Genomic DNA, 27,958 nt, shown 5'->3' with positions numbered 1-27,958 from the left:
AGGGGGAGTTGAAGGAGCCCACCCAGTCACTGAGCCCCCCCACGAAGCCTGAGGAGCGGGCAGAGCAGAGGGTGGAGGGGGGGCGAGCTCCAGCCTGTGGCTCCTGGAGAAGGTGGATGCTGGGTCTGCTGCCTTTCTTTCCCTTCACCGCTGCCATTGCACTGACCCTTCACTACTTATCGTGTGAGTGCATCTCTGTCTTCAAACATGTGTTCACTGTGACGTCCAGTGCATCTGTTTAAATCTTCCTCTTTCTCCTCAGCTCCGCCTCCCTCTGTGTTCTTCATTGGTGGCAGTGTGGAGTTCCCAAACCTGAGCTTCTCCTTAGAACTGACTGACTCCACCTCCCCTCAGTTCCGCCTGCAGGCTCAGGCTTTGAACCATTATGTAAGTGGAGCTCAGGACGTGTCTGTGCCTCTTCTCTGGGTGACACTTAAGAGTCCTTGCTGACCTTCCCACTCCCCGCAGCAGCAGCAGCAGCAGCAGCAGCACTGCCCTCTTTCTCCGTCCTTCTCCATCAGTCAGCCTTTGCATTTTTTATTCATTTCCTTTATTTCCTCATCTGCATTGTCCTCCTCTATTTTCCTTCCTTTCTTCCTTTCTTTCTTTTTTCCCCCCGCACACCACTTTCCTGTCCTCTGTTCTTCCCTCTGTCGGTGTTAAATGTAAAGCTGAAACAGGAGCCGTGCACAGTGTTTGTGCAAGTTCCCAAAAACCCCAGGGACAGAGCCCTTTCAGGGCCGAGGACAAGCCCGGCATTTGTGAGCGCAGCTATGTCCAGGCAGCGAAAGTGAGAGGAAGAGCAGGCCTTCAATAAAAACATTGTCTGTATGGCTTTCACACAATCAGCCACTCTGTGTGCGACACTGTGTGTGTGTTATGTGTGTGTGTGCAGCGCAGAGAGCAGTGGGACCTCAGTTTGACACTGAGGTTGAGAGGGAGAGACAGGGCAGTAGGGCAGGCCGGGACGATTGATGGGTTGATGGCAGGACAGAGATGCGAGAAGTGTAACGGCCACACATTCCTGCTCAGCATCTGCGATATTTTGCGATTAGATAAGTGGAAATTCCCAAAAATCTGCAGTCCTACTATCCAAGATAATCCCTGTAATCCGCCGTGAGGGTGACTCGTAGTATCTGTGCAGGAATCTGCTCATTAAAGAACAGGTGAAGTCGAGGCCGGGAGGCTTCTAACATCCAGGGTTTGTACCTGTGCACAGCAGGTACACACACAATGGAGCTCTGTGCTGCTCAAAGTCAACATACACACACACATGCCGAGTCCATGCTTTTGTTGAATGTTCCGACAGGTTCATGTGTTGATTACGGGCGAGCGGTGACCTCATTTACACTGCTGTGATGTCATGATGTCACCTGTAGCATGTACAGCGTGTGGTTTATGTTCTTTCTCCTTTTAATTTAAAAAAAACAAAACAGTTCTCTGATCTGTACGAGTCCTCTCCGTGGAGTTCTTACTACCTACGCTCGGGAATTACCGCCTTCAGGTATCAAAAAAAGACCCTAAAAAGTATTTATGAATGTATATGTAACATACATGTCGACAACTTTAGGGAAATAGCAACAATGTGAACCCTTTGTGTGACAGTGAAGGAGCAGAGGGGCTCACTGTCTTCTACTGGAGTCAGTTCTTGGCCCCTGACAATGTTGCCATGGCGATCCAGGGGTCCAGCCCAGAGAAGCTGCAGCGCAGGCTCCCGGGCAGCAACAAGGTGCAGCGGGACAGCCTCAATGAGCAGCGCTACTACATGGAGCAAGATGAAGACATGCTCCACCTACTGGGTACAGGCTCTCACTGTTGTTAGTAGTAGTCTGTCCAGTGTGTAGCTTTTACACGAAACAATAAATGATAAAATGATAAAATGTGTGTGTGTTTGTGCAGGTTTAGACCCCGATGACTTTGAATCTGACGAAAAATCCGACAAGATTAAGAATCCAAACAGCTTCCAGAGTGGGAAGTGGCAGCTTGGTTTTCAAGGTGAGAGAACAACATCTCTGTTTTGATGTCACTGAGCGAATTCTCCATAATATGCTGTATATTGTAAGGTTGTCTGGTCTATTCTGTTAAAACTAACACGCCAACATGAGAGAGTGTAGTTGACTTAATGTTTGACTAATGGAAGGAAGAACAGGGATAAATGGGAAGAGAGAGCTGACACATCCTGATGTCACAGAATATCATGAATGTAATGTATATGAGCTTCATCTAAACCAGGGGAGTCGAACTCAAATGACCTGGAGGCCAATGCGCATCTAGTCTGGTCATGAGGGGGCCGGTCTATGGAGGAACACCTGGGACTGTTCAGTATGGTCCAGTTTCTCGGGTGGGGGCGATATGACCTTAAAACTCTAACACCATATTACATCATTATATCACAATAAAGAAATATTCCAGGTGATGTTTCACAGAATTTCAAAGTAAAAGTACTTGCTTTGACATGGAACAATGTATGGAGTATACTGTACATCGTTCCATGTCAATAACAACATATTTATGATACAAAAAAAATCTACAACTGTAATTTAAACACCAAACAAGCTTATATATGTCTTTTAGTGTTAATAATGTGACAATTACAACCAAATGTCTTATTATCAGTATTATAAAAATATTGATAACAAATAGGTGGACCACATTTAATTGTTTAGGGGCCTGCGTGTGGCCCACGAGCCGCCAGTTTGACACCTCTGACCTATGTTGCATTGGAGCTGTTGTGGTGTTTTGTCGTAGCCTCATGTTGTCACACCTCCTGTCATTAACACAGACGGCGTCACTAAACGTTTCCATCTCTTCCTCCGCAGCGATGTCCTTTGACCTCTACGCCAAATACGGCAACAACCGCACCCTGAGCCTCGTGAGTCCCAAGAAGCCGTACTACCAGTGGCGTCTGCGTGTGCCATCGGGTCATGTGGTCCGACTGGTTATCCTCACCCTGCATGGCGCCACACCAGGAAGCTGCACCGCCCACAAGCTCTCAGCGTACGACTTCCTGCTTCCTCTGCAGAACAAGATCATTGCCAGGTGAAGACATTTCATGTCCAACACATCTACAATAAATAACAACTGATTCAGTGCAAAAGCAGATTTCTTTTTGTTATACATGTGCATGATGCGTGTCTCCCAGGTGGTGCGGGCTGCCCATCTCGGGTTCGTCTCCCGTCATGAAGCTCACGTCTTCTGGGAACGTCATGCTGGTCACCTTCTCCTTTAGCAGACAGAGGGATGGAGCAATATTCAAAGCCTATTTCCAGGCCATCCCAAAAGTTGGTAAGAGTGGAATAAATTGTGTGTTTTTTTACTGGGGCTTGGGAAGTAATTTCCTTGATGTTGTGATGTTAGTTTGTGTCTGTGTGACCGTCTCCCGCTGCAGGTTGTGGAGGATCCGTTTCCTCTTGGAACGGCTCCATTTCCTCACCCTACTATCCGGCTTACTACCCTCCTAATGTAGACTGTGTGTGGACACTGCGGGTGAGTCACATGAGCGCTTATTCATATGTATGTATGTGGGTGGGTGTGTGTGTCGGGAACAGTGAAAGAAGAACAAGAAAGAAAAGAGTGAAAGACTGAATCATCTTTCTATTATTTGACCGTCCACATTCCAACATTCTCTAGTCACCTTCTGACTTCCCTACCAGGCGCCATTGCCGGGATACCTGATCTCTATGACGATCGTGGCGATGGACATTCAGGATTCCTCGTCGTCGGACGGCTGTGAGAAGGACTGGCTGGACATTGGAGGGGTCAAGTGAGTCATGGAACTGAACTGTGTTGCGGCAAAGGTGCACACGAGCGAAAAGACCAGGATTAGAAAACCATCCACATTCATTCATAGTGATTTTTGTTCTTGTTGATGTTATTGTTTGGTCTTTGTGAACAGAAACAATTTAATGTTATTTGGTCAGTCATGCAATACTATCAGACCTGATAGAGGGTGCGTTTGTGTGTATACACTGGCAGAGCAGGGGCGGGCAGGCAGGCAGGCCGGGGCAAGAAGCGCTTATCCTGTCAAACTGCTAAACACTTGGGTTTTTTGAGCAATAGATTGTATTAACTTAATTGTCATAAAACAACATCCGTGTCCTGTGTCCAGGACAGGAATGTCTCCGGGCGACACAAAGATCTAAACACTGCTACACTGAGAGACACAGAGTTGTGTGGAGCTTTATCAGCATTGTGTAATCAGGATTGGACCCCGATGACTTTGAATCTGAATCTTGTGGAGTCACAAAATCGGGATAAATCAGTGCGGCCTAATCTGATCTACTCTTTGAAATAGTATCCAGTGTATCCTGTTTTTGAAAGTAACATCTGTGAATGTCATCCACTTGGTTTCTTCTCAAAACTGTTTGGACTTTTTATTTTTGGTGACGTCTCAGAAGTTAACACTCCTTACTTTTGTGCTGCCACACATCTCCAGACTGTGCAACCCAGTGTCGGACAGCAGCAAAAAGCGAGTCTTCTCCTCTCCTCTGTCTCTTCACTTTCACTCCGACGAGTCCCTCACCCACAAAGGCTTCTACCTGCTCTACCGCGCCTTCTCCCCGGAGAGCAGTGAGTGAAACTGTCGACACTGTCGTCACTTAATTAACTGGCAACTTTTATTCCAAGCGCAGCTGGTTGAGTTTCCCTGTCGTCTGTCCTCCAGCTTGTCCTCGTCAGTTCCGCTGTGGAGATGGACGCTGCGTCCCCCTGAGGAAGGTGTGCGACGGAGTCAAAGACTGCTCAGACGGACGGGACGAGGCCAAATGCTGTTAGTGTAGCTACCTTTTTTTCTTTTTTAACATGAAATCTGCTTTCTCAGTACATATGAATATACATTTTTACATTTATTTCGAGGCCGCAGACTCACAGATTTGTGTGTTTTTGTTCAGCGTCCTGCAGGCCCGGGGACGTGTTGTGTGCTAACGGCCAGTGTAAACCTCACAGCAGCCAGTGTGTCGGTCAAAGCTCCTGTGCAGGCAGCAGTGAGGAGGGCACCTGTGGTGAGTACACGCTAAATTAACACATACATTGTTTGTTTTATCCGTTGTTAACCGGGCTCACTGTTTTTTCCTCCCATCAGGGGGAAAATGTTACCACCTGTGTCCCAACAAGGTGTGTTTGCCAAAGTCCTCGGTGTGTGACGGGGTGAGCGACTGCAAGGACCGCAGTGACGAGCTCAACTGCACCAGAGCGTGTGAGTAGCCGCGGCATTGGCCGTCACCGCTTTCACCATCTGACTGTTTTCACATGTTTTCACACAATTATGACAAACACAACGGGAGACGAGCAGGAGAATCTTAGGAGGATCCAGACGAAGGGCGTGGACACTCCTTTCTCCAGTTGTGGATTGTCCGGAGTTTCTTTCTGCTGTATTCTCACATCATCTCACTCTGAGATTATTAGACTAACAATATTATTATTAGACTAAACGATATACCCACTGACAATTTCATATCTGTAGATATAGAAACAGCTAAAGTGGATACAATGTCCTCTCCCTTAACAACCACACATTGTCTTCAAATCTGGCCATGGCAAAGATCTCATTCTTAAATATCCAACGTAACTTATCACAGTTGTCAGTCAATAAATAAATCAGGGGTCTTCTTTCCCTGGACCTTTCCCTCAGCTCAGTGCTCACAGGAGAAGAAAATGAAATTCATGTCCAACAACATTCAAATCACATAACACACACATGAAAGCTGCTCCTCAGGGAGCCAGACCCTAACTGAGCACACAGTGACCTCTGACCTCTTCTTCAATGATATGTTAAATAGAGTTAAATTTGTGATCGTCTTTAATTTGAACTTCTGAGCTTTGGTTTACTCCATGTTAATGGCTGCTTTTCTTGATTAGAAGTCTATCTCGGAGTTACTATCAAGGGGAAATTAAGAACGTGTATATTTTCGGATGCTAAATGGTCATCTTTGTGTCATTATTGCTGCTGTCTTCTTCTGTCACAACAGAAGTTGCTTTGAGAAGTTTACTGAAGTGTTTTACTTCAAAAGTGGATTCATTTCCAAAAGAATCTTGTTGCACATCACTTTTCGATTGTTGGTAAGGTAGTATTATTACTTTCTAAAGGATGAATATGTATTAAGTAACTTATTACACCTTAACTTGCCCAACACTGCTTAAGAAACGATTTCTAATCGATACTTGTTTGCCTTTAGATTTCAAAGGCTGCTCCTCGTCCTTCTACAAATGTGCCAATGGAAAGTGTGTCAGTAAAGTCAACCCGGAGTGCGACGGATTTAAAGACTGTTTCGATGGCTCTGATGAACTGCGCTGTGGTAAGAAATCACGCTCAGTTTCCTCTACTTGCAACTGAAGATGGATTCTCACGTCTCTGCGCTTGTCTCTCAGGATGTGGCACCAGGCCCAGGAAGCGCACTAAGATAGTGGGAGGCTCTGATGCAGCAGCGGGGTCGTGGCCGTGGCAGGTCAGCCTCCAGATGGATCGATACGGCCACGTCTGCGGAGCCACGCTCGTCGCCAACCGCTGGCTCATTTCCGCCGCTCACTGCTTCCAGGACTCGGACACTATTAAGTAAGAACGACGCCCCGATGGCCTCGTTATAACCGTCATAAATGACGTGAGTGTGCTCTTCATGTATAGCATGTCTGCAGGTACTCGGACGCTCGTTCGTGGCGAGCCTACATGGGAATGCGCGTGATGACTATCGGGAACAATGGAGCGGCCACCAGACTGATCCGGCGGATCCTCCTCCACCCTCAGTACGACCAGTTCACCTCTGACTACGACATCGCTCTACTCGAGCTCAGCGCTCCCGTCTTCTTCAATGACTTGGTGCAGCCGGTGTGCGTCCCTGCCTCCACCCACACCTTCACCACCGGGACCAACTGCTATGTCACAGGCTGGGGAGTCGTCATGGAGGACGGTAAAATTGTCCGATAAATCTTCAAGTCTTATTAAAAACCTCAACGTCAGACTTTTCATAGCACTCCACTATGTTTCCATCTTAACCGCAGGTGAACTGGCCACTCGCTTACAAGAGGCCTCAGTGAAGATCATCAGCAGAAACACCTGTAACAAGCTGTACGATGACGCTGTGACTGCCAGGATGCTGTGTGCTGGGAACCTGCAGGGTGGGGTGGATGCCTGCCAGGTGAGTGTGTGCATTAAGTTGTTTGGTCACTTATCATTTCAGTTTTCTGCTGCGTGTGACACTAAAGCTCAGTTCATTCATTCATTCATTCATTCCACTCTCTTTCTGTTGCACCTGCATTTTAACATTTTTTCCTTTTTCAGACATGTAATTGCTTTGAATTAATTAATACCGGGTTCTCTGCCTCCTCCCACAGTCCGAAAAACATGCAGAGTAGGGGATTATGTAAATTGCACACTCTAACCGTAGTTGTGAGAGTGGACCCTCATGTGGAGGATGAAGCAGTAGAAAATGGATGGATGGAGTTACTCCATGTATTGTGAAAATGACTTAGTGCAGGACAGAATGATACTGTATATAAGTCAAGTATAAATCAGTCAAAAGCACCCTCTCTCTCTACTGTCAGTATTCATGTAAAATGCTCAATAATGCGTAAATGTCCGGTATATGTGGTGAAGTGAACAAGTGAGTCTCGCAGCCTTGGTGTCTTGGTGATTCTCTTAAACTTTCTATGATCAGACCTCACTTGAAGGGAAAGTTGAGCTTTTATTGAAGTGTGCATGTATGAGGCACTGACGCACATCATTGTTGACTGGTTCCGAGAAGCAGTCTGAGTCATGGTCATGCACGGAAAAACTGAATCAATCCGCTATCAGGAAGTTGAAATATGTTATTTTGTGACTTCATTGATACACAAACAAGGCTGCAGCAGACGAAAAATGCACATTTTCTTTATGGACTTTGGTGCAGGAGAGAAAATGGTTTCTAAACTTCAGTTTTCAGTGTTGTTGATGATGTTTTTTGTGTCTCTGTGGCGTCAGGGAGACTCCGGAGGTCCGCTGGTGTGTCTGGAGCGAGGCAGACGCTGGTTCCTGGCGGGCATCGTGAGCTGGGGCGAAGGCTGCGCGCGGCTAAACCGTCCCGGCGTCTACACGCAGGTGGTGAAGTTCAGCGACTGGATCTATCAGCAGACTAAAGGACAGGTGTGACGAAAAGCACCACACTGACACGGGGCCCACATGACAGACTTAACACGCAGGAGGAAGGTTTCAGACGCGGGAGTCTTATCGTTGTGGTTGTTGTCGTCGTTATTATACGACGACGCGGTCAGGCGACGAGTTTTTGGGAGCGTGTTCACTGCCAATGTGCCAGTCAGCGGGGAAGAGGGCATCATCATCATCATCATCATCCCTGATACACAAACCTGCTTCTGTAAAATCTCCTCACCATCAAACCTGGTCACAAAACACATTACAAGGCATAAACAGATTATTAAATTAGACAATTACACACAACACTACAGATGTAGACAGAACTGTGGGTCAACATGCTCATCATCATCATCATCATCATCCGTATATGAATATATCAGGAAAACATGTAGAAGAAAGCTGTGATGAACATCATGTGATCCCAGAGTCCACCACTTTGAATGAGTCTGGTGTTTAATTTTCCATTTTCTCTCTACATTCTGTGTCTCCACTTTCTTTGGATATAAGTCATCAGCTGAGCTGCACTTGCCCCCAAAAGGGCGTCCGTGTCATCAACCTAAAAGCACAATATTTGCTAAGGACGTGAATGTGAATCCAGAGGGGAAAGATCTGACGCTTAGGCATTTAAGAAAGTTTCTCAAAGAGTAAATGTGTATATACACTTCCCTGAGTCTGCACCAAAGACCGGCCTGTACAGTAGCAGATGAACGGGGATGTGTGGTCAGTACCTGCTTTTACCTTCCACCACTGTCACCCCGGGCTTTTCCTGTTGTCTCTGCTGTCCCATCCTTGTCTTTTCCTGTCCCAGCGACACTTTTCACAGCAGATTTTGTTGCCATGAAAAAGTCAAAAACCAGATCAGATCTGGCGACTGAAGGTGGGACCAGTTCTGTCCCCTCGACTCCACTCGTCCACGTACTGTATACGACACAACTGTGTGTGATGTTTTTGTACTGTAAGCAATAGCCTTATGTCAAATATATATTCTCTAGTCCCACAGTAGGAAGTGGTAATATATTGTGCATTTTGCAGATTTTGCAGTGATTTTTAAATTTTAATTTATCTGTAACGGTGCATCCTTTCCTCTCCTCTCCACACTGAATATAAAAGCATGTTCACGGCCGGTGTACGACCACGATGGAGCTGACGCTGCTGTGTGAGGAATAAACAAGATCATCGGGTTGGAAAAAAAAACAAAAACATTTCATGCAGACACTTTATTCTTGCCTCTCCTGCTTCCTTTTCTCATTCGACGCACATCACCACCTAGTGGCCGTTTCTATCATTGTATCTCCTGCAGGAAAGATGCGCCTTAATCCTTCCAAGTGTCACTAGAAGTGTGGTTTTATGTCTTTATATTAAATGTGTCAATGTAAGTTTCCAGTGCAGCAGCTCAAATATCAAATATTTCACCTTTATTTACATTTGTTGTAATTTTACACACATTAACTGTAAAGGACAAACAATAAGTGCACAGTTGTGACTACAGTGTTAAATGCTTAGCAGATAATTGGCACCGACAAACGCATGGTAACCTGTTTCCAGGTGATTAAGTCATTATTGACTTTGGCCGTGAAAAGTGTGTCGCGCTCCTCTTTCTGCACGAATGTTTATTTATTTTTAGAAGGCAGATTTCGGTCACACGTGTTTTGCCAAAATGTGAGGAACGTGACTGACAATTTGTTGACGAGAACACCACCCGTTCACCCGGTGCCTACGTGCCGATCGACCCGTGTACCAGTCCAGGGAGCACGCAAGATTGTGCTTTACGATTTACTCTAAGCGCATCATTCGTGTCATGTGGTCATACGGTGCGGTCTCTCATTCCGGCGCACTTGCCAAACACCGAATGAGGGCTTTTTCGCGCGTAAACGTTGTGAAAACTGGTTAAAAAGGGGAAATTATATGGATGTTACAGTGTATTTATTTCAACAGTAGCTCCCTGGTTGATGGGGAGAACTAAACGTGGGCTGCTGTTACGCGCTCTGGGTGTGTCGGCTGACGTAAGGGAAGTCCGCTATCCGGTGGCTGCACTGTGGGAACAGTATAAATCCGCGCCACTGTACCACTCAACGATGGGAAAAAGTTGCACTGGAGTTCAAGCGCGGTGTCCTGTTGCGTGATCTCCCGCAGTTTAAATCAGGAAACCAATCATCTCCACTCACTGAAACCTCGGCACAACAGCCTGGCGCGCTGTGTGCAGGCAGCTCTTTGCGGGGGAAAAAACAACCGCCAGGAATAAAAAAAAAGAATATTTTTTAATTTTGAAAACTACTCTCTGCCTCGGAGTCGCCGTACACCATGAAGTCTGCTCTCATCTGCCTGCTTTGTGGATTTTATGGTGTTTTAGCCAAAGGTGAGTAACGTGTTTCCTTCATGGTGCAGAGCGCACAGAGCACCTGCTGTCAACAGTTAAACCGCGTTTATCACGACTCACTGATTGTTATATATACAAAAAAGAAAACTGTAAAAGTATTTAGTTTCAACTTTGTAAACACAAGTGGGGAATGAAAGTGCTCGCGCGTGTTGCGACCTGTAGAAAAATGCCTTTTACGCACCACTTACGCACGGCTTTTGTCATGTGGAGCCTTTAAGTGGCTTCTTTTACATCTTGGCGTTTTTCCAAACTGCAGTCATGTACTTAAACGTCAGTCATTTCGTAAATATTTCTATCACGCTGTGGTGTGTGCGCGCGCGCGTCCATAAATTGCTTTGATTCGTCACGGTTGTCTTCGCGCGTCTGACACTTGTTCGCCCTGTAAACCAGCTGTTTGCGGCAAGTGCAGTGAGGGGGATTAGCGGTGAACGTGTTTGCAGAGCTGGACTCACACAGGGCGTTGTTTCCCGACAATGACGAGTTTGTCAAATTAAGGTTCTGATAATAATTAACTTGGCAACAGAAGCGGGTCACCTGGAGAAAACAGGAACCAGAAACCCAACACTGAGGCGCGTTGGTGCGCTCAACTCATCCACGTGCTGTGTAATTGGTCACTTATTAATGAAAAGCTGTTTTTTTCAGCCAAAGGAATTTCTACCGAGAATATCTGTGTCACTTCGTCAAATGTACCCACATTTGTTTCAACTGTATTTTTAAGTGGATTTATCACATAAAAAAAGACATTTAGACAACCAAATAATCTCTTGTTAATTATCTATATAACTATTTTCCTCCAAGTTATATAGTTAGATTTTTCCACTAACCCTCAACATCTGCCTACACTTTTCTTTTCAGAACTAATAAAATAAGATTTCATTATAATCAATATAACTGCTGTGCTTGTACACTAACCTTAAACAGTGCATCGGATTCAAATGCACACTGTTCACACACGCACACAGGATTAATGATTGTCATGCACAAATTCCATTAGTCAAAGCTTCATCACATTTACAGTTCTTGGTTTCTTCTAAAAATAAAAAAGGAAAGCATTATTAGAAAAAGCAAAAGTTATTACTGTTTTTTTTCCTGTCATTTCTTCAAACTGAGGATATTGTGTAAGCAGCACTGACTATAACCTTTGCATAAGTACTAGTTTTGACATATTGAAACATTGATACCAACAGTGTTGATGTTGCCAAACCAAATCTTTTAGTTTTTAACTTTAAACGATGATAAATCAATAGAAGGGATTTAATAATGAGAGATTGGAAAGAGAATGATTTAATTTGTTACACTCACTTTCGGTTTGATGAAGTCATTCGGCTTTATTTTTGGCAGCTTGGGAACCCCAACAAAGAAAAATGAGAAAGCCCCAAATGGCCTTGAGGATCCCTCACTTCCCCTTATTTACTGTGCTGTGCTGTGATTGTGTGAGGATTCAAATCTGTCTTTGTGAGGACAGTTTGACCTTGTGAAGGTTAAGTAAGACTTGGTTTTAGGTTGAGGCTCAGGTTTGGTCAAGTCAGTTATTCGCATCCCTGGTCCTCACACCTGATTCAAATGGTCAGGTCGTCATGGAAACATCTGGGTAAACATCAAGACTGAGAAATACTGTGTTAAGACAGTGATCGCTGCAAAATTGAGTTATGTCCTCATAATGACAATAAAAATTCTTGATTCTTGATTTTAAGGGTGAGGGGGATGAATCCTACCGTGAGTTTCCTCACTAAACTTTGCTGCACAAGTGTGTGTGTGTGTGTTGCCTACACACACACTGTCAAATTCAAGGAAATGGAATAGGAAGTGCTAGTAGTGTGAGTAATGCTGGATCTGCTCAATGGGGCCTCCACTGGGAACAATGATGCCGACATTGAGTGGGAATAATAGACTTTAGTGATAAGTGCTTTATGAGTGATTTAACTGCTCACAAAGCAGTGGGGATGGTTTTTGTTTTGGAGACCGCTCACTGGCACGGTCAGTAACGAGCGGTCAGAGTGAAGGACAGACTTCCCTGAATGATGTTTCCGCTGCTGTTTGGAGGAAGGAAGGGTGGACAGCCATCTTTATCTCTCATTAATAAACCTCACCGTTGGAGTGGAGAGAAGTGCCTTGGTTTCGATAAACAACAGGGACGCGGCTGCTTACGCATTTCCACGCGAACCCCGTCAAGTGGCCTGAGCAGGAGAGGTGCAGTGAGGGTCACAGATGCCGTGTCCCGCATGCAGGACGTGCTGCCGAGTGGCTGGAAGTGACCGACCGAGGCAGCAGGTTCTTCAATCAGTTAAGAGTTGGGTTCAGTCCAGTTTGTAGTGGACAGAGTTTACAGGATCTGGTCAAAGTATTAATTAATTTGAAAGTGTTTTGTCGTCCAGGATTTCCTCTAAACACAAGTCACGTGTTGACTTTTGTTAAGGATTTGGCCTGAGACTGCAGCTACACACAAATGCAAAGATATAATATACAAACCACTCTAAAAAGCTGTAAAGTCTGCCTGAGGCCCTTTGTTACAACCTGACCTTGACGTGTGACCTCACAAGAGAAGGGCAAATAATGCAAATCAATCTTAACTTGACAAGAAACAAGCCTACTACTTCTACACATTCATACAATGCTCTCGCTCTCTCATCCTTTCTTCTCCGTCTGCAGATACAGAACAAAAGGGAAAGTACAACGTCCCCAACTTGGACGTGAAAACTCAACAGCTGATCGTGGACGCCAACCAAACGCTACTGCTCAGCTGCAGGTGAGCAACAATTATGGTGATCTTTGTTGTTGTCGATGTTGTTCTTCTGCCTCTCGTTGGCTGTACGTACACAAAAACATTAACATTGTTACATTGTGTAACATTGTTTGTGTCCCTGAAAACCGTGACAGCACAGTATAGAATCCACCTCTGACTCTTCATTGCAACTGTTTGCAGCCGCCTCGCTTTAGTAGCGCAGTGTCGCTGCTGCTGCTGCCACTTCCGTGCGCCCTTGACATAAAAAGAATCACTTCCTGTGAGCGACATGAGATCTAAACAAACTGCTACGCCGAGAAACGCAGAGAGCGAGTCGTGTGTGACACTGACAGACCTGTGTGAACTCATCTGACGATGGCTGGAATCTGATGGCCAAATATTTCAAGATATCCTTGATTTTTGGCAGTGTTGTAATGTACCAAAGTACAAAGACTTTGGTACTGAACCTAAGTACAAAATTCATTGAAACTCCACTACATTTCCTCTAACGCTCTTTGTCACTCGTTACTACCACATAAAATCAGAAGAAGAGTCGGTATAATGGTCTGTATTTATACGGAGCTGCTTTATGCTACAGTTTTCACACATTCACCCACTGCAACATGGGGTTAAGTGTCTTTGCTCAAGAACACACAGAGACGAGCAGAGCCCGGAATTGAACCCACCAACCTTCCATCCGAACTCCTCACTTTTTAAAAATACTTTTACTTCTAAAACTTAAGATATTTGATACTTAAGTACAGTAAATGTCATGTACTTAAATACTTTTACTTAAGTAATATTATAAAAAAGTGACTTTCTGGTAAGACGCGTGTACTTTTACTCAAGTATCACTTTAAGGTACTTTATACAAGACAAAAAAATGTGATTGTGATTTTTTTCCCCCTTCCTTTCACCTGCTGACCAGGGGTCGCTGGGAGCTGACGTGGGCGTACCCGTCAGGTGTGGCCAAGGACCAGGTGCAAGTGGAGGAGTCTCGCTGTGGGAGGACGAGCCAGCACTACTGCAGCCGTCTGACGGTCAGCAACAGCCAGGTCCAGAACACGGGCGCGTACCGCTGCAGATATCGCCACCGACCCCTGAAAGTGTCCTCGGTTTATGTATATGTCACAGGTAAGACACCCCCGCACACCCCGTCTTTCACTCGCACTCACTCACTCACTCACTCCTTCACCTTCATGTCATGCGTCTTGTTTTTAGCCCGCGGCTCAAACAGGATGCACTGGGTGCTAAATGCAGACCAATGCCAGCGAGACAATTATATCTAAACACAGTTTGTCTCAACAACACATCCTTCTGGATGACTCTGGCATGGTTTCACTGCCCTCCTCCCCCGCCTCTTTTTTCTCAGCACAGGCCAACATCACTGTTTGTCTATATATATATATAAATCCTTTTTTTACTTTCATTTACGTGCTACCTCGAGGCCAGGAATAGCCCAGCTGCTGAAAGACTCAGACTCGGGCAGAGTTTCCCAGGGCATCAGCCTTATCTGCTCTGCTCAGCCTTGCTTGAAGCATCCTGTGCTTGGGGGAGGAGGGGAACGGCTTGTAAGGGAGGGGTGTTGCTGGGAGGGGATGTCACTGTTTCTCTACAAGGTGGCGACGGGGAGGTATGTGGAAGTGTGTGTGTGAAGAGTCGAGAAGGATAGGATGAAGGCCGGGGGTATCCAGGGGCAGAGGAGGCACGATGTCTGCCTTGCCAGCTCCTCCCTGTCCTGGAGGGTGACGCGGTTCGGGGCCGGGCCGTGCAGGGGCGGCGGAACCGGGCCGATGGCCAGGGTCACAGGGCATGCTACTGTTTGGCCAACAGGACTCTTGGGGGCCATCAATCGCTCGGGTCGCCACGTCCATTAAGCAGCAGACTTGGCCCGCGGCTGTGCTCAAACGTTGCCTCCCTCCCTGAGTCCTCTATTAAAAATCAAAGCGAGCGGAGGAAGCCTTAAGTCTGCTAGTCCTTGGGGTACTTTTGTTCAAATGTTCAGATTTGCTTTCCTTGAATAACACCCTACGGTAACAAACAATACAGCGAGCAACACCCACACCTTTCAATGGCACAGGACTGCTACAGTCGTCGAGCGGGGAAGAGAAAACACAGAGAGGCCGTTTGATTACTTCTAAACACTTTGTGCGCTCATTGTTGACCGCAGGCCGTCATTTGCTGAATGGGTATTCAGTGAATGGGCGTGGAGGGCAGTGTGTGTGTGCGTGTGTTTGTTTTTGTGTGTTGTGCTGATTTGATACCCGGCGGGCCGCTGGTTTGTGTGTTTGCGCAGAGAAGCGAGTGATTGTTTGCGTTCCTCTTTGTTTGTGCATGAAATTAAAGGGTCACTTCACAGAAAGTGATTTTTTAAAAGAGCACATTTTCTCACCCCGTCCGGGGGGTTGTCGTGTTTCCTAACAATACAGCTTGATTTTTCGTACAAAAGACTCCGTAAATATTCTTCTCTCATTGTGAGCGAGAAGTGTTGATGCGGTCACTTTCTATTTTCATGGGCTCAAAGTAAATATCCTGCACCAGGTAGCTGAATGCTGAGGACTCAAATTTTCATACTCAAAAGCCACAACTTTGTACAACCTGGTTGGTGAAGGTTATTGGGCCTTTATGATGCCTGAAGGTAATACATGCAAACACCAATAATTAAAAAGAAAATCAGCATTTTTATGTACAACTCAAAGAAACCACTGAAAGATAAAAAAAAGTAAAGCACTTGTCTATTTCACCCTTTCACACAGACGGCACTGATTTTATTAGTCGTTTGTCTGTATTTGTGCCTCCATTACAATCAAGGTGACATCTGTATCTTACAGCTTTAAGCTTGGATGACACACATACAGAGAGCACACGTCAGCAAGGCTGTTAAATCCTACATTTCTGTTTCACTCTTACAAGAGGAAATGAAACAGGACGCTGGGTCTGATCTGAGCTGTTTCATTGATCTCAGCACCTTTTACAGCAAGATATTAGACAATCGATAAGTCGACACCACGTAAGCGCCGTCTCGAAATGTGTGAATTATTCAGAGTTCCCTGGACTCTGGAATCAGATTTTATCATTAATTTAATTTCACTCATCCTCTGACAGAGGCTAAATAACAATAAGAATAAAAATAATAAGATAAAAAAAATCTATTTACATACATCATTATTGCAATAATTTTGCCAAAGGATCAATAGTTTATATCATTTTTAAAAAATAAACTACTTTATTATATCGCTTTATGATATCATATTGTATAAATGTAATATAACATGACATGACATTTGAAGATGATTCTTCAGTTTGATTAACTGAGAAAATGACGGTAAATATTAGACTCTAGAATGAATGGACTATTTCAACCGTGCATTATGTGATTGTGTGAAAGTCTTCTTCATGCTTCCAGTATCTGTGTGCCTGACCGCAGTGTTTGGGTTTCAGACAGCCAGCAGCCATTTGTGGAACATCCGGATATGAGCCCCGACGTCTTGTACCTGATGGAGAAGCAGCCGCTGGTCATTCCGTGCCGAGTCACTCACCCCAACGTCACCACCACACTGGTCAAGGTCAGTGTGAGTAAATATGAATCAAATGATGTTCTTTTAATTGCACACACACACACTGATCTCACCACAGAGACTTCATCATTAGTCATCTACTTTTCCTCCTTCCGTGATAGCGTTAAGTGGTGCGTACAATGCACTGTCCTCTACACCTCCCTCTCTCTCGCTCTCCATCCTTTGCCACATTGTTGTCATCTTGGCAGCCGCTGCACTGTGGCGTGTGTGTCCGTTTGTTTTTTGTCCGTGTGCGGATATGTGTGAAAGTGTGTGCGGATATGTTTGTGAGTGTTGGTGCTCGAGTGCTGAGTGAGTGGGAGCGAGAGCAGACGGTGTCACTAAGTGCATACAGGAGTATTTTGGATTGCCTGTGTAATCTAAACGTGAACGTATCCACGTCTGTAAAGTCCGTGTGGTCCGAAAAGGATGGCGTCCCGTCTGCTCCCATCACTTCCAGATATCCCTTTTCTCCATGGCTTTTTCCATCCAGTTCTGCCCACAGCAGCTCTGCCCTCACCTCTGGAGCCAGGACGCGGGGTCTGGTTTGCCCGGTTGGCCCTGAGCCGAGGGCATTTCCTACCTCTCTTGTAGTAAGAATCCTGGCTGCCCACTTCCCCCCCAACTGATGCTTTAAACAGCTGGCGTGTCTGGTGGAGGAAGCAATGGTAGCTGCTGTTTGCCCCGACACATCAAAGTACAGTGTGTTCTCTTTAATCGTGATTATGATGCCTTGTGCGTCACAGTAGGAAGCTCATTGTGCTGGAACTACAATAGATGAGCTGTCAAGCCTCTGCCAGTCCAACTGAGAATTGTTAAGTAGGGGTTGATTTAAAATCTTGTTTTTTTTATTTCTGTATTACTAAATATGGTTTGACTTTTCTGAACCTGTGTGGTTCAGTGTTTAAAGTTCTTAGATCCTGCATCCTTCCGTTATCTACACACATGCTTCCCAAACTTACTATAATTGGCACCCACTTTTAAACCATCGTAACTCAAATCACAAAAGAAATCGTGACAAAAGCAGAGAGTTTAAGTTAAAGGTCGGGAAACCATCTGTGGATCTTGACCCCATGAAGAAAATAATAATCACATTCATAGATGATGAAAGCAATCGTTAGTTGTTTTTTTTTTACATAAAATAGAACGGTTCACCAGCAGCCAGCTCTCTGCTCATTCAGATTGTGATTTTCGATCTGAAAACGATTAACTGACGGTATCACACAAAACCCAACAAACTCAACGGGAATAAACGCAAACCTTTATAAATGGAGATGATGAATTTACAAAAATATGCACCAAAAACACAATCAGAGGCTAAAAGGTCAAATCAGCATGACTGACTGAGCACCTGTGTGATCAGATGGAGCCACATTGAGCAAACTCACTCTGACTGACTGTGTGAATGCCGGGCTATGAAGAGATGCAGCGAGCTTTCATTTGAAAGTGTCAAGTGCACATAAAGGGTGATTTATTGAGGGCTGTAATCATCTTACACTCTGGCCCATAGAAAACTCAACAGACACATCTTAAAGGGATGGAGATTAAATACTGCACATACACTACAACAGTCCAACCGTCCAACGTGTAGAAGATTGCATTACATAAAAGCTTCAACTCTAAAAGCCAAAAAGACCCAACAATGAATGCAGTGTGTACTTTTCTCTTCTCCTGACTCGACGCGTGTCATTCTCAGATGAACAAAGACAAACTTCAGCGAGTGGCTGAGTGGTAAAGACAGTGTCTGCTTCAACAGAAATGTTTCTGTGACATGTTTAAACCAGTCACACACACACACAAGGACTCAGCATCTGTAATTACATATACGGCAAAATTACGTAGCAGTTTCCTGAACTATATAAAAAGAAACTTGACCTCTAATTCTCCTAACCCAGTGCAACTTATTATTTAGAGGAGAGACAGAAAAACTCTTGCTTAAAATCATGTGGTTGTGTTTATGAGCATGGGCATGAAAGCTGCTCATCTCCTAGCACAGCGACTTTTATGATGGTATTATGTGTTGTTATTAGAAATAGAGATGCACAATACTGGACTTCATGCTTATATTTGAATATCAAGAGTGCCAATATGTGTCTTTTCTAATATAATTACATAGCATTGATGACAGGTCACTTCATTGTGCAGATTTCATTCAGAATAGCTTCGATAAATATTGTGATCTTGTTTGGTTTGGATAATTGTTCAGTAACGTCTGTCAAACCTTCAAGAAAGTCTGGTCTTGTGACTCACCACAAAGGTTGAGTGAAGTGTCACATCCATTCAAATGTCACAGCTGCTTGACCATCCCACCGGCCTTTTCACCACAAGATGTAAATCAATCATGAAAAGGCGAGAAGCCGCCACAGCGCTCCTTCACACCCGACACTTCAGCTCCTCAGTGTCATGTTTAGGTTATTTTGACATGGACTCACAAATGTCACGACCATCAATAGGGACAGCAGTCCCTATGGGGGGGGGGGCGGGGGTCAAAGCGGAGGGGTGAGGGTAAAGAGATGATCACATATAAGACTCTAAAAAGCAGAAAATGTTTCAGTTTAGTTTCAATCAATTTCCTCTCATTTAAATGATCTCTTTAATGGGGTTCGAACCTCGGGGCAATGTGAGATTAAAGTGGGAGAGCGAGGGGGATATAAAGGAGGTGATGATGATGATGATGATGATGGGGCAAAGGGTGTGGTCAATCAATTTCACCAAAAGCCATTAGCTGTGGAGCTGCTGAAGAATGGACCCCAACCACAGAGTGGTGGTTGGGCGTCTAATGTCAGAATCAGCATGTTTGTCATTTCTACGCATGACGACCATCGACACCACACAACAAACCTGATGACACACGTAAAGATGCAGAGGGACCATGTATTGTGCGTCATAATCCCACCTAATCCCACCTATTCAACACAGAAATAACTGAATCAGCGTTACTTAGCTACAGTTAAGCACTTATTAACCACTGTTAACCTTCATTAATCCACTTCATAATGAGCCATAAACAGCCACACATTTACAATAACAAAAGCCACAACAAAGCGTGATAATAGGTAATAGTTTTAGTGCTACTATACATAAATGATGTGACATTTAGGGGAAACTCATTTTCAACTTTACACACACATAGAAACCTTTAACTAAAGTTAGTTACTTAAAGCTTAATATTATTGTACTGATTTTCACAGTAACTTTCCCTCCCTCTCGTCCTTTGTCTCCCCTCTTTTATCTCTGTCCCCCATTTTTTCTTTGACTCCAGCCGGTCGAGGCAGATGCTGGAGTCTGGTTCTGAGTCTGGTTCTGAGTCTGGTTCTGAGTCTGGTTCTGTGGGAGATTTCATGTGTTCTTCTGTCCCCTGATGCTGATTGTGTGAACTGTTGGGTTTCTCTGCTCTGTATGACGATGTAAAGGTTTCATGTATGATGTGATAAAATATGAATGAATAACTTTGTTGACCTGACTGACATAAATACTTGGTTAAAGCATTAATTAACCATTAGTAAATGTTAACACACCCTTATAGTTAAAAACATGCATGTTGGTGGAGCATGTAACCAAACACTTGATTTTAGAGTGATCACAAAAGACATGAACTTTAAAGAAAATATGAACACACCTTATCGTGGTGTGTTGTTTCAATTTGCCGCCCATCTGTACATCAACACTCATCATCCGCCCTCTGCATTTACTCAATTTCATGTCATTTGGATGTTGTCCACTTCAATTTGCCTTTCTCAGGGGCTGATTGGGAAAGTCACAGGGTTGACAGGCACAGATGGTACTGCTGTGTATGTGTTACAGGTAGATGACAGTGATGATAATCATCAGATATGTGAAAATACACATTTCTATACTTTGAGTCTCCTCAGGTTTTGTTTCAGTCTCCAAAGCAAATCAAAATAAAATGTTTTTAATTTATGAGAAGGAACATGTGATTATACAAACTGTTGTCTGCCATCATCCATATGTTTAAATGAAAAACTAACAAAGGATATTTTACTGTGACCATCTGTATTGTTGCACTGGTACTAAAACAACAAAGCACCTGGATTTGCATCTCCAGCAATTAAAACTGCAATTATACTGAATACAAACATGGGATCTGTGAAGCAGCAACACTGGACATTTTTAATTAACACTCAAACTTGGGAGAAACATTATGCATATGTGCAAAAACAAACTATGCACGTCACACAATTGCATCAAGAGAGTTGTCAAACTTCCACCAGCTTCTACACGACAAACGTGAACATGACGATAGTTGAAAATGTGAACATTCGGCTCACAAATGCATTCAAATAATAAACAAGCTTTTTCATTTAATAATCATCAACGTTTAAACTTGCAAAGTGGTCATTTAGTAACACTCTCTTTTTTTCCTCTTACAGTGGATTGGGCCTCCAGCTTCAACTCTTAATGAACTGGATGTGTGAAACTTTTCAAGAGGCGTCCTCCATCTCACACACACATTTCATTAACCTGGAGTTCATTCATTATTGCTGTGGGTGTGGAGTGAAGTAGCAGCCCCAGATATAATTGCGTTATTGGGGTTGTAGGGCTGTGGCTAATTACTGGCTGAGAACACAACACAGGCACTTAGACATCAGTCTGATGGAACAGACCACAATGCTTTGTGACAAGAGCTGTCCTCCCTGGAGTTGCAGGAGAAGATGATAGCACAGTAATTCATGACTCACAGTGGAACCACATCATCCACATAGCATGGAAGATGACACAAGGGAGCCGGAAATAAATTGTCAAAGTTTGCCACGACTTGACGAGAGGACCACATGTGACGGCTAAAAACGGCTAAAAACGGCTAAAACATGAAGAGCATTTTGCAGAAAGTCACAATTTGAAACCGTTTTAATCAAAGCACATTGTCCAGGCAGTGCAGGGTCTACAACATGGTGCTAATGCTATTCATGGAGTGAACTGGATGGAAGCCATAGAGCTGAGGTCTTAGTTCAGCTCATCTGTTTACAGGAGCCTTTAATACGCAGCGACTGATCCTTGTGATTAACTCAGGATTCCAGTGAACCTGCAGATAATGACTTACAATCACAAGTGAGCATGTGCACACCTCGAAACGCTCAACCGCTAAAGCTAAAACGATAGTTAGCATTAGAGCCTGACCTTCTTTTAGAATTTAACATTATTTAAGTTTGTTTGTTTGTTTGCTTACACTTGGGCCAGTTTTACATTGTTTTAAGGAACATTACAGTCTGAAGTGACTACATTTGAATAACTTTAAGACTATTTGGCTTATTCCTTGTGGGGCCAGCGGAGTTATTTCACCTCTGATTTGTCCGTCATGTTACTCATGCAACATGGTGCTGGGCTGTCCAGGCAAGGGCGGAGGTTCGGTTACATATTATATATATATATAAATATCCACACATATATATACATATACACATATATGTATACACACATACATACATACATACATACTTTTTATATGTATGTACATATGTGTATATGTATATATATAAATATCCACACATATATACATACATAGCTACAATATCTCTATGCACATGAAATGCTTGGCCACTTAAACATTGGGAAGATGAATGTGTATGAACAATCTCTCAGACCATTATGAAATATCCGTGATCGGAAAGCGATCTTTGTTTCTTTCCTTGGTTTCTAGTGAGATATGTAGTTTCATTTTGAATTAATAAACATCAATGGAAGTAAATGTAATTCATTATTTAATGATGGATCTTTAAAAAAAAACAATAATGCAGTTAGGTGCACTTGAGAATTGTGAGGTACCTAAAAGATTTCCTCTCATAATAATTAGGCCTATAAAGAGTCAATCATACTGTGTTTAAAAGACTTTAAATGTGTTCCTTTGGTCCATTCAATAACTGAATGTTCTGACATGAACAGCAGTAGACATGAAAGTTGAAAGACCGTCTGTCGCCTTATTGTTACTTTATCATATGGCACAAAAAATAAAAAAACATGTGCGACTCAATCCAGCTCTGAAACTCTTGAAGCTCATAAAAAGTGTCTAGACGTCCACAGCAGCACATTTCTCCACAATCAAAGGCAGAGAAAAGCGAGAGTTATCCTTGTGAATCTCTGGCGAGGTTTTCATTTTCTCATTTTTCCTGCAAGCCTTTGTGATTCTTTGAAAAAGCCGGCTGTCACTCATATCTATTTGTATTTTAATTGAATCCTCTCCATTCATTGTCCTTGGAAAAGAATTAAGAGTTTTCCACTCTTAATTGCAGGTATTCCAACTTCAAGCAAATCTCTATCATGTTCTTACAAAAGGGCGAAATTAGTGAAAACCTGCATGAATCTCAGCAGTGTCAGAGAGTCTGCTGTGGAGACGAGTCTATTTCCTCTCTCTCTCTCTGTGTTCACATGTCTTTCAGAGTCCATTTGTCCACAGTAAGGGCCTCTGCCTGGCAGGAACCATCACTTTGGACAACAGTCCCCCCCACCTGCGTGAATTGGGGCGACGTGTCGCATCGTTCCAGTGACAACAACTAACCGATGTCTCTGGGCAGACTGCCAGTGCGCTGGGGTTAGGATCAGCCTGGGGTGGTGGAGGAGGAGGAGGAGGACATGGTGCAGGGTGGTGGGGGGGCTGCACACTCCAAGGAGACCAAGGTTTAGCTCACTCCAGTGGCAACATAAAAAAACTCTCCCCGTGACATCCCCTCGGTCAACAAAGTCCCTGACATGTCATGTGTCAAGAGATGAGATCAATCTGTGGTGAGAGGCGGACTCTTGATACTCTGTGTCCGGAGGCCGGAGTCACACGGTCCAATAATATGAAGTAGACATGGGGGTCACTTCATTCTTCCTCTCCTCCCTCCCCCTCATTTGCATCCCCAAGGTCAGAGAAGAAGCCACAACATTTTTTTTTTTTTTGGGGGGGGTAAAAACACACTTTCACCATAAATAAACACTAATTGGTAACTAATTTTCTACGTTCTTGCCTGGATGATCCATTGCCTCTGGGCTACTATGAATTATTCATAACTGGCATAACAGCTTTGTGTAGGAACGTACGAGGCACCGTATTCATTCCAGCCACTGACGGCTGCTATTAGAATAATATGCATATTGGGTATTCTTTTCTTTTTTTCCCCCCTGGGGCATTGGCAAGAATTAACAGGGCTTCTGTTGGCAGAGACTGAGAGGGATGCAACAACCCTAATGGCTGACAACCCCCCCACCCTGTTTTTTGGTGATGGTCAGCTCTGCTGAGGTGGAGGCGTTAAGCTGTGTGTGTGTGCTGCGGGTGGCACAGGGAGCTGGTGGGATATGTTATCGAGTCAATCCTCACACAGACCTGTGCCCCGCCCGCCCGCCCCGCCCCCCCTCTGCAAACACACACCTGGCCCGGCTGCGAGAAGCTCATCAAGCTCACAGTTCTCCCCTCCAGGAGCCAGGCTGCATCACAAGTGTGTCTGACTGCAGAAGGACAATTCAAAGACATTCATACTGTGAGGTTACCAGGTTCCCTCCTCACCATCACATCTGCAGCCCTCTGCTTCTCCCTGTACACAACTTTACAACAACAACAGCAGCAGCAGCAGCAGCAGCAGCAGCAGCAGAGCTGCGAGAGATGGTAAAACGCAATTGTCAGATCAGAGTAGGGCAAGTCTGTTAAATGGCAGCAGGCTCCTGGGCTGAGGTACCCGTCCTCCCAAGTGTTCCCTGTCACTGCAGATAGGTCTCTGCCTTGGAGATACCTCGTCTCCGGAGGCCCACGCCATTGTCCTCAGGCTATGGAAACAGCACTGAGAGTGTGCTCTGGCAGCTGGTGTCCTCTGGCATGTTGACAGCGGTGGAGCTTCATAGTAAGCACTCATTTAGTTACTTACTGTGTTAAAAAAAAAAACGGGCACATTTGCAGAATTTTCCCCAAGTATTAAGTTCAGATTTGTATGTGTTGTATATATATACATATATTATATTATATTATATTATATTATATAATATTGTATATTTTAAATAACACGCATTAAATGAAGTTTTCAGCTCTTGGAACTGATTCACTGAGACATTCTCACTGAGGCGTCACAGATATGGCTGTAAAAATGTAAGAAACACAAAACATGACAGCAAGCACAACAAACCGTCACAACCTTACTGTCGTCTCATGTGATGCTCGTTCTATCTGCTGATGATGCACGGGAATGAATAACGGGTTCAGTGACAGTTACAGCCTGTGTAAGAACACAGCGGCGTAACGTCTGTGTTTTCTTGTTTGACGTTCATGTTCTGCCACGTTGTGATTTGGTATTGCAGTAATCATTTTAAATGCTACAGCTCTTTACCTTTAAACAGAGACTGATTTCCTCAGAACGTAAACACATGTCGCTGTCTGGTTTACTGGACGACGCTTTGAATATCTGAGCATCTGTATCACTTCTGTGTGTTTATCCTCAACATCCTAAAATATTGTAATGCAGTGCTATATTAAAAACTCTATCATTTATTATGCAAATTAGGCAGATCAAGCAAAAATAAAGCAAATTAAATAAAAAAATACACTCATTTATTTGATGTTCACCCAAAAAAAGTATAAATGTATTATTTTATTAACCAGAAAAGTGGACGATGGTGAAGATGAGTGAAGGTATCTGGGTGACTGCAGCCCATTTGTCATTGTCTGGTATCATTGAACGAGATCTGTGGCCCGTGTGTCACTCACTGAGCAACAACACCACAACACCACTAACACTAAAGTGTGCATGTTTGAGTGGAATGATCGGTTTTGCCCGTGTTTCCCCCTCATTATACCGAGGATCAAACTGTGTGTGCCAGACATTTGGAGGCATTAACATCATACATGTCTGCTGGCGTGGAAATGTCGCCCGTCTGTGCACCCGGACGGCTGCTGTTTTGTTCCGTTGGGTTTTTTTGCATGACGTTAATTTCGGGAAATTAGACGACCCGGGGCGAGGTCAGGTGCTGGCGCTCTGCTGTCGGATTCAAACAAGTTTACAGTAATGTGTCGTCCATGGTACGGCACATTACTGTATATATGTGTGTGTGTGTGTGTATATATATATACACACACACACACACACACGTCACCTCACGAACCTCACTAGTAAATCGAAAGCACACAAAAGGCACAATGAAACATTTATAACTTATGAAATAGTAAAAGAAATGTGAAATATTTTGAGCTTTGCTTATTAAAAACAACACAAGTACGTACTGTTATTCAGAAACCCCTCATATCCAAGGTACAAGGCACATACTGTATAATGAAGGACAGGATTTTACAGCTAGGAAAACATCAGGACTGCGGCGTTTGACTTTACTCCCATGAGAAAGACGTATTAAATATGTTCAGCAAATCTACACATACTATTCCCAAGTAAATAGAGAAGACATTTAAAAACATTAGCAAAAACGCGATAATATCCCTCCTGGAATAAGGGATTGACAGAATTGGAGCAACTCGGGCGAAACATTAATTAAGCGCGGGGGTTTCCAGAGGTTTGTCTCGCATCCAGTCCAACGTCCAATGATGAAGCCTAATGCACACACATCTAAAATGTCATTGCATATCTTTAAGATGATTACATATTGCATATTTTAAGAAACATCAGTGATGCAAGACCAAACTATTCAGACAACTCAATTTATACTCTGAGGGCAGATCTTACCAACCATGACACAAAGTCACACCCTGGTACTGAGCACAACAGTAATGAAAAACTGTGACGGAATCTCGATAGGGGTGATATCATAAATCCTAGGGCAGAAAGCAAAGGTGAATTCTCAGAGTAAATGTCAGCTCCTCCCCCGGCAGGATAAGTCTCTTTACGTCTCGCCACCGTTACGGCTCTGTAGGGAGAGTGTGTGTGTGTGTGTGTGTGTGTGTGTGTGTGTGTGTGTGTGTGTGTGTGTGTGTGTGGCTGCAGGTACGAGATAAGGTGCACACGTCCAAGGGCGTCGTACTTAATTTCTGAAAATAGAACCTTTTTACATCTGTAAGAGATGAACTTCCACCTTGCCAAGCTCCATACAATGAAACTTCAAAAACCTTCCACAGTTCCAGATAAGCTCGTCCGCTGAGCTTACAAAACAAAGTGACCCCTCAACTGACCCACTCTGTGACAAGGAAATTGCCTCAAATAACACATTAAGGACACGTCCTCACATGCAGTAACTATGGTTACCCAGAGTATTAAAGAATTAAAGAAAATAATCATGCATCGCTCATTTTAAATCACAGCATTAGGACTGCAACGATTGATTGATCACTAAACTGTGTGTTTTTAATAAAAAGTTATCTTCTTAAAGCTTCTTAAATGTGAAATGTCACTTTTGTTTTATTTTGTGTCATAAAAAATATCAAAATGGAATATTTAAAAGTGAAACAGTGAAAAAGTATTGGATTTATTTGATCAGATAAATCATAAACAGTGGGACAGTCAGTGGAAACACCTATGAACACATGATGGAAGAGGTGGACCTGCCCTGCACGGAGGACGAATGTGACTCCTCCTCCTCCTCCTCCCTCCTCTTCATCTACAGATGTGAGGACAGAGACGCTGAAGAAGCCAGTGATGGACCACTGCCTGAGACCAGCTCTTTCACAGGGACCAGAGTCAGACTGTTTGGTCCACATCAGAGGTCAAGGACCATATTCACACTGACCCAAAGGAACAGGAGTGAGGGTGTGAACGCTAAACCAGGCTGGTGTGAACACAGCTTCACCTCCATCAACAGACGTGATGTTCTTTGTTTAAATGAAGTTCGAAAAACGATTTGGTTTGTGGACAAAACATGACATTTAAGATCGACACTTCTTAATTTGGGAAACTCAGATCAACATTTTCTGACATTGTTTTTGGACCAATGGATGAATGGATTCACAGAGAAAATCACTGACAGATTCATCGATTAGAACAAAATCATGGTCAAAGTTTCAAAGAGAACTTTGATGTAAAATGGAAACTGTACTTGTTTGAATTGAATGTGAAGGTTGAAATAGCAAACGTTTGTAAAGGATAGTGTTTGAGGTCGGCACTGCTGGGTTCGCATCATCACACATGGGCATAAGAAAATGAAGAGACCAGGCAGACATCAAAATAAAGTATGTAATTATCTTGGATGAAATGAATGTGCAGGAATGCATTAACAAAAATGAATAAGACTAATCCTAATCTATCTTGTCTGAGGCA

The 27,958-nt window shown here is 43.9% G+C and overlaps 2 protein-coding genes across 2 annotated transcripts; both read left to right on the top strand.

Moving 5' to 3' along the window:
- The first annotated feature begins 12 nt into the window (after positions 1 to 12).
- LOC122765882 (suppressor of tumorigenicity 14 protein homolog) lies at positions 13 to 9,591 on the top strand. Its single transcript, XM_044020353.1, has 18 exons — positions 13 to 183; positions 263 to 387; positions 1,437 to 1,504; positions 1,606 to 1,799; positions 1,900 to 1,995; positions 2,820 to 3,039; positions 3,143 to 3,285; positions 3,389 to 3,486; positions 3,654 to 3,763; positions 4,436 to 4,569; positions 4,664 to 4,768; positions 4,890 to 5,000; positions 5,081 to 5,194; positions 6,174 to 6,293; positions 6,367 to 6,550; positions 6,631 to 6,902; positions 6,994 to 7,130; positions 7,952 to 9,591. The coding sequence occupies exons 1-18, from the start codon at positions 117 to 119 to the stop codon at positions 8,117 to 8,119; spliced, it is 2,466 nt and encodes an 821-aa protein (XP_043876288.1). The 5' UTR covers positions 13 to 116; the 3' UTR covers positions 8,120 to 9,591.
- Positions 9,592 to 9,951: 360 nt separating this feature from the next.
- Positions 9,952 to 17,343, top strand: LOC122778306 (vascular endothelial growth factor receptor 1-like). The gene is made up of 5 exons (XM_044040085.1): positions 9,952 to 10,478; positions 13,149 to 13,245; positions 14,150 to 14,355; positions 16,663 to 16,787; positions 17,272 to 17,343. The coding sequence occupies exons 1-5, from the start codon at positions 10,424 to 10,426 to the stop codon at positions 17,341 to 17,343; spliced, it is 555 nt and encodes a 184-aa protein (XP_043896020.1). The 5' UTR covers positions 9,952 to 10,423.
- Positions 17,344 to 27,958: the final 10,615 nt, after the last annotated feature.

This window comes from Solea senegalensis, linkage group LG1 (genome assembly GCF_019176455.1).
Source record: "Solea senegalensis isolate Sse05_10M linkage group LG1, IFAPA_SoseM_1, whole genome shotgun sequence".
NCBI classification, from domain to species: domain Eukaryota; kingdom Metazoa; phylum Chordata; class Actinopteri; order Pleuronectiformes; family Soleidae; genus Solea; species Solea senegalensis.
The sequence above is the reverse complement of the archived record's forward strand: the minus strand, read 5'-3'. Positions and strand labels throughout refer to the sequence as shown.

Coding starts and splice junctions, on each gene's coding strand:
- LOC122765882 (XM_044020353.1), top strand. CDS start 117: ATGCTGGGTCTGCTGCCTTTCTTTCCCTTCACCGCTGCCATTGCACTG. Junction 1,800..1,899: donor AGACATGCTCCACCTACTGG/GTACAGGCTCTC, acceptor GTGTTTGTGCAG/GTTTAGACCCCGATGACTTT. Junction 5,001..5,080: donor CAGTGAGGAGGGCACCTGTG/GTGAGTACACGC, acceptor TCCTCCCATCAG/GGGGAAAATGTTACCACCTG.
- LOC122778306 (XM_044040085.1), top strand. CDS start 10,424: ATGAAGTCTGCTCTCATCTGCCTGCTTTGTGGATTTTATGGTGTTTTA. Junction 14,356..16,662: donor GGTTTATGTATATGTCACAG/GTAAGACACCCC, acceptor TTTGGGTTTCAG/ACAGCCAGCAGCCATTTGTG. Junction 16,788..17,271: donor TCACCACCACACTGGTCAAG/GTCAGTGTGAGT, acceptor TTTTCCATCCAG/TTCTGCCCACAGCAGCTCTG.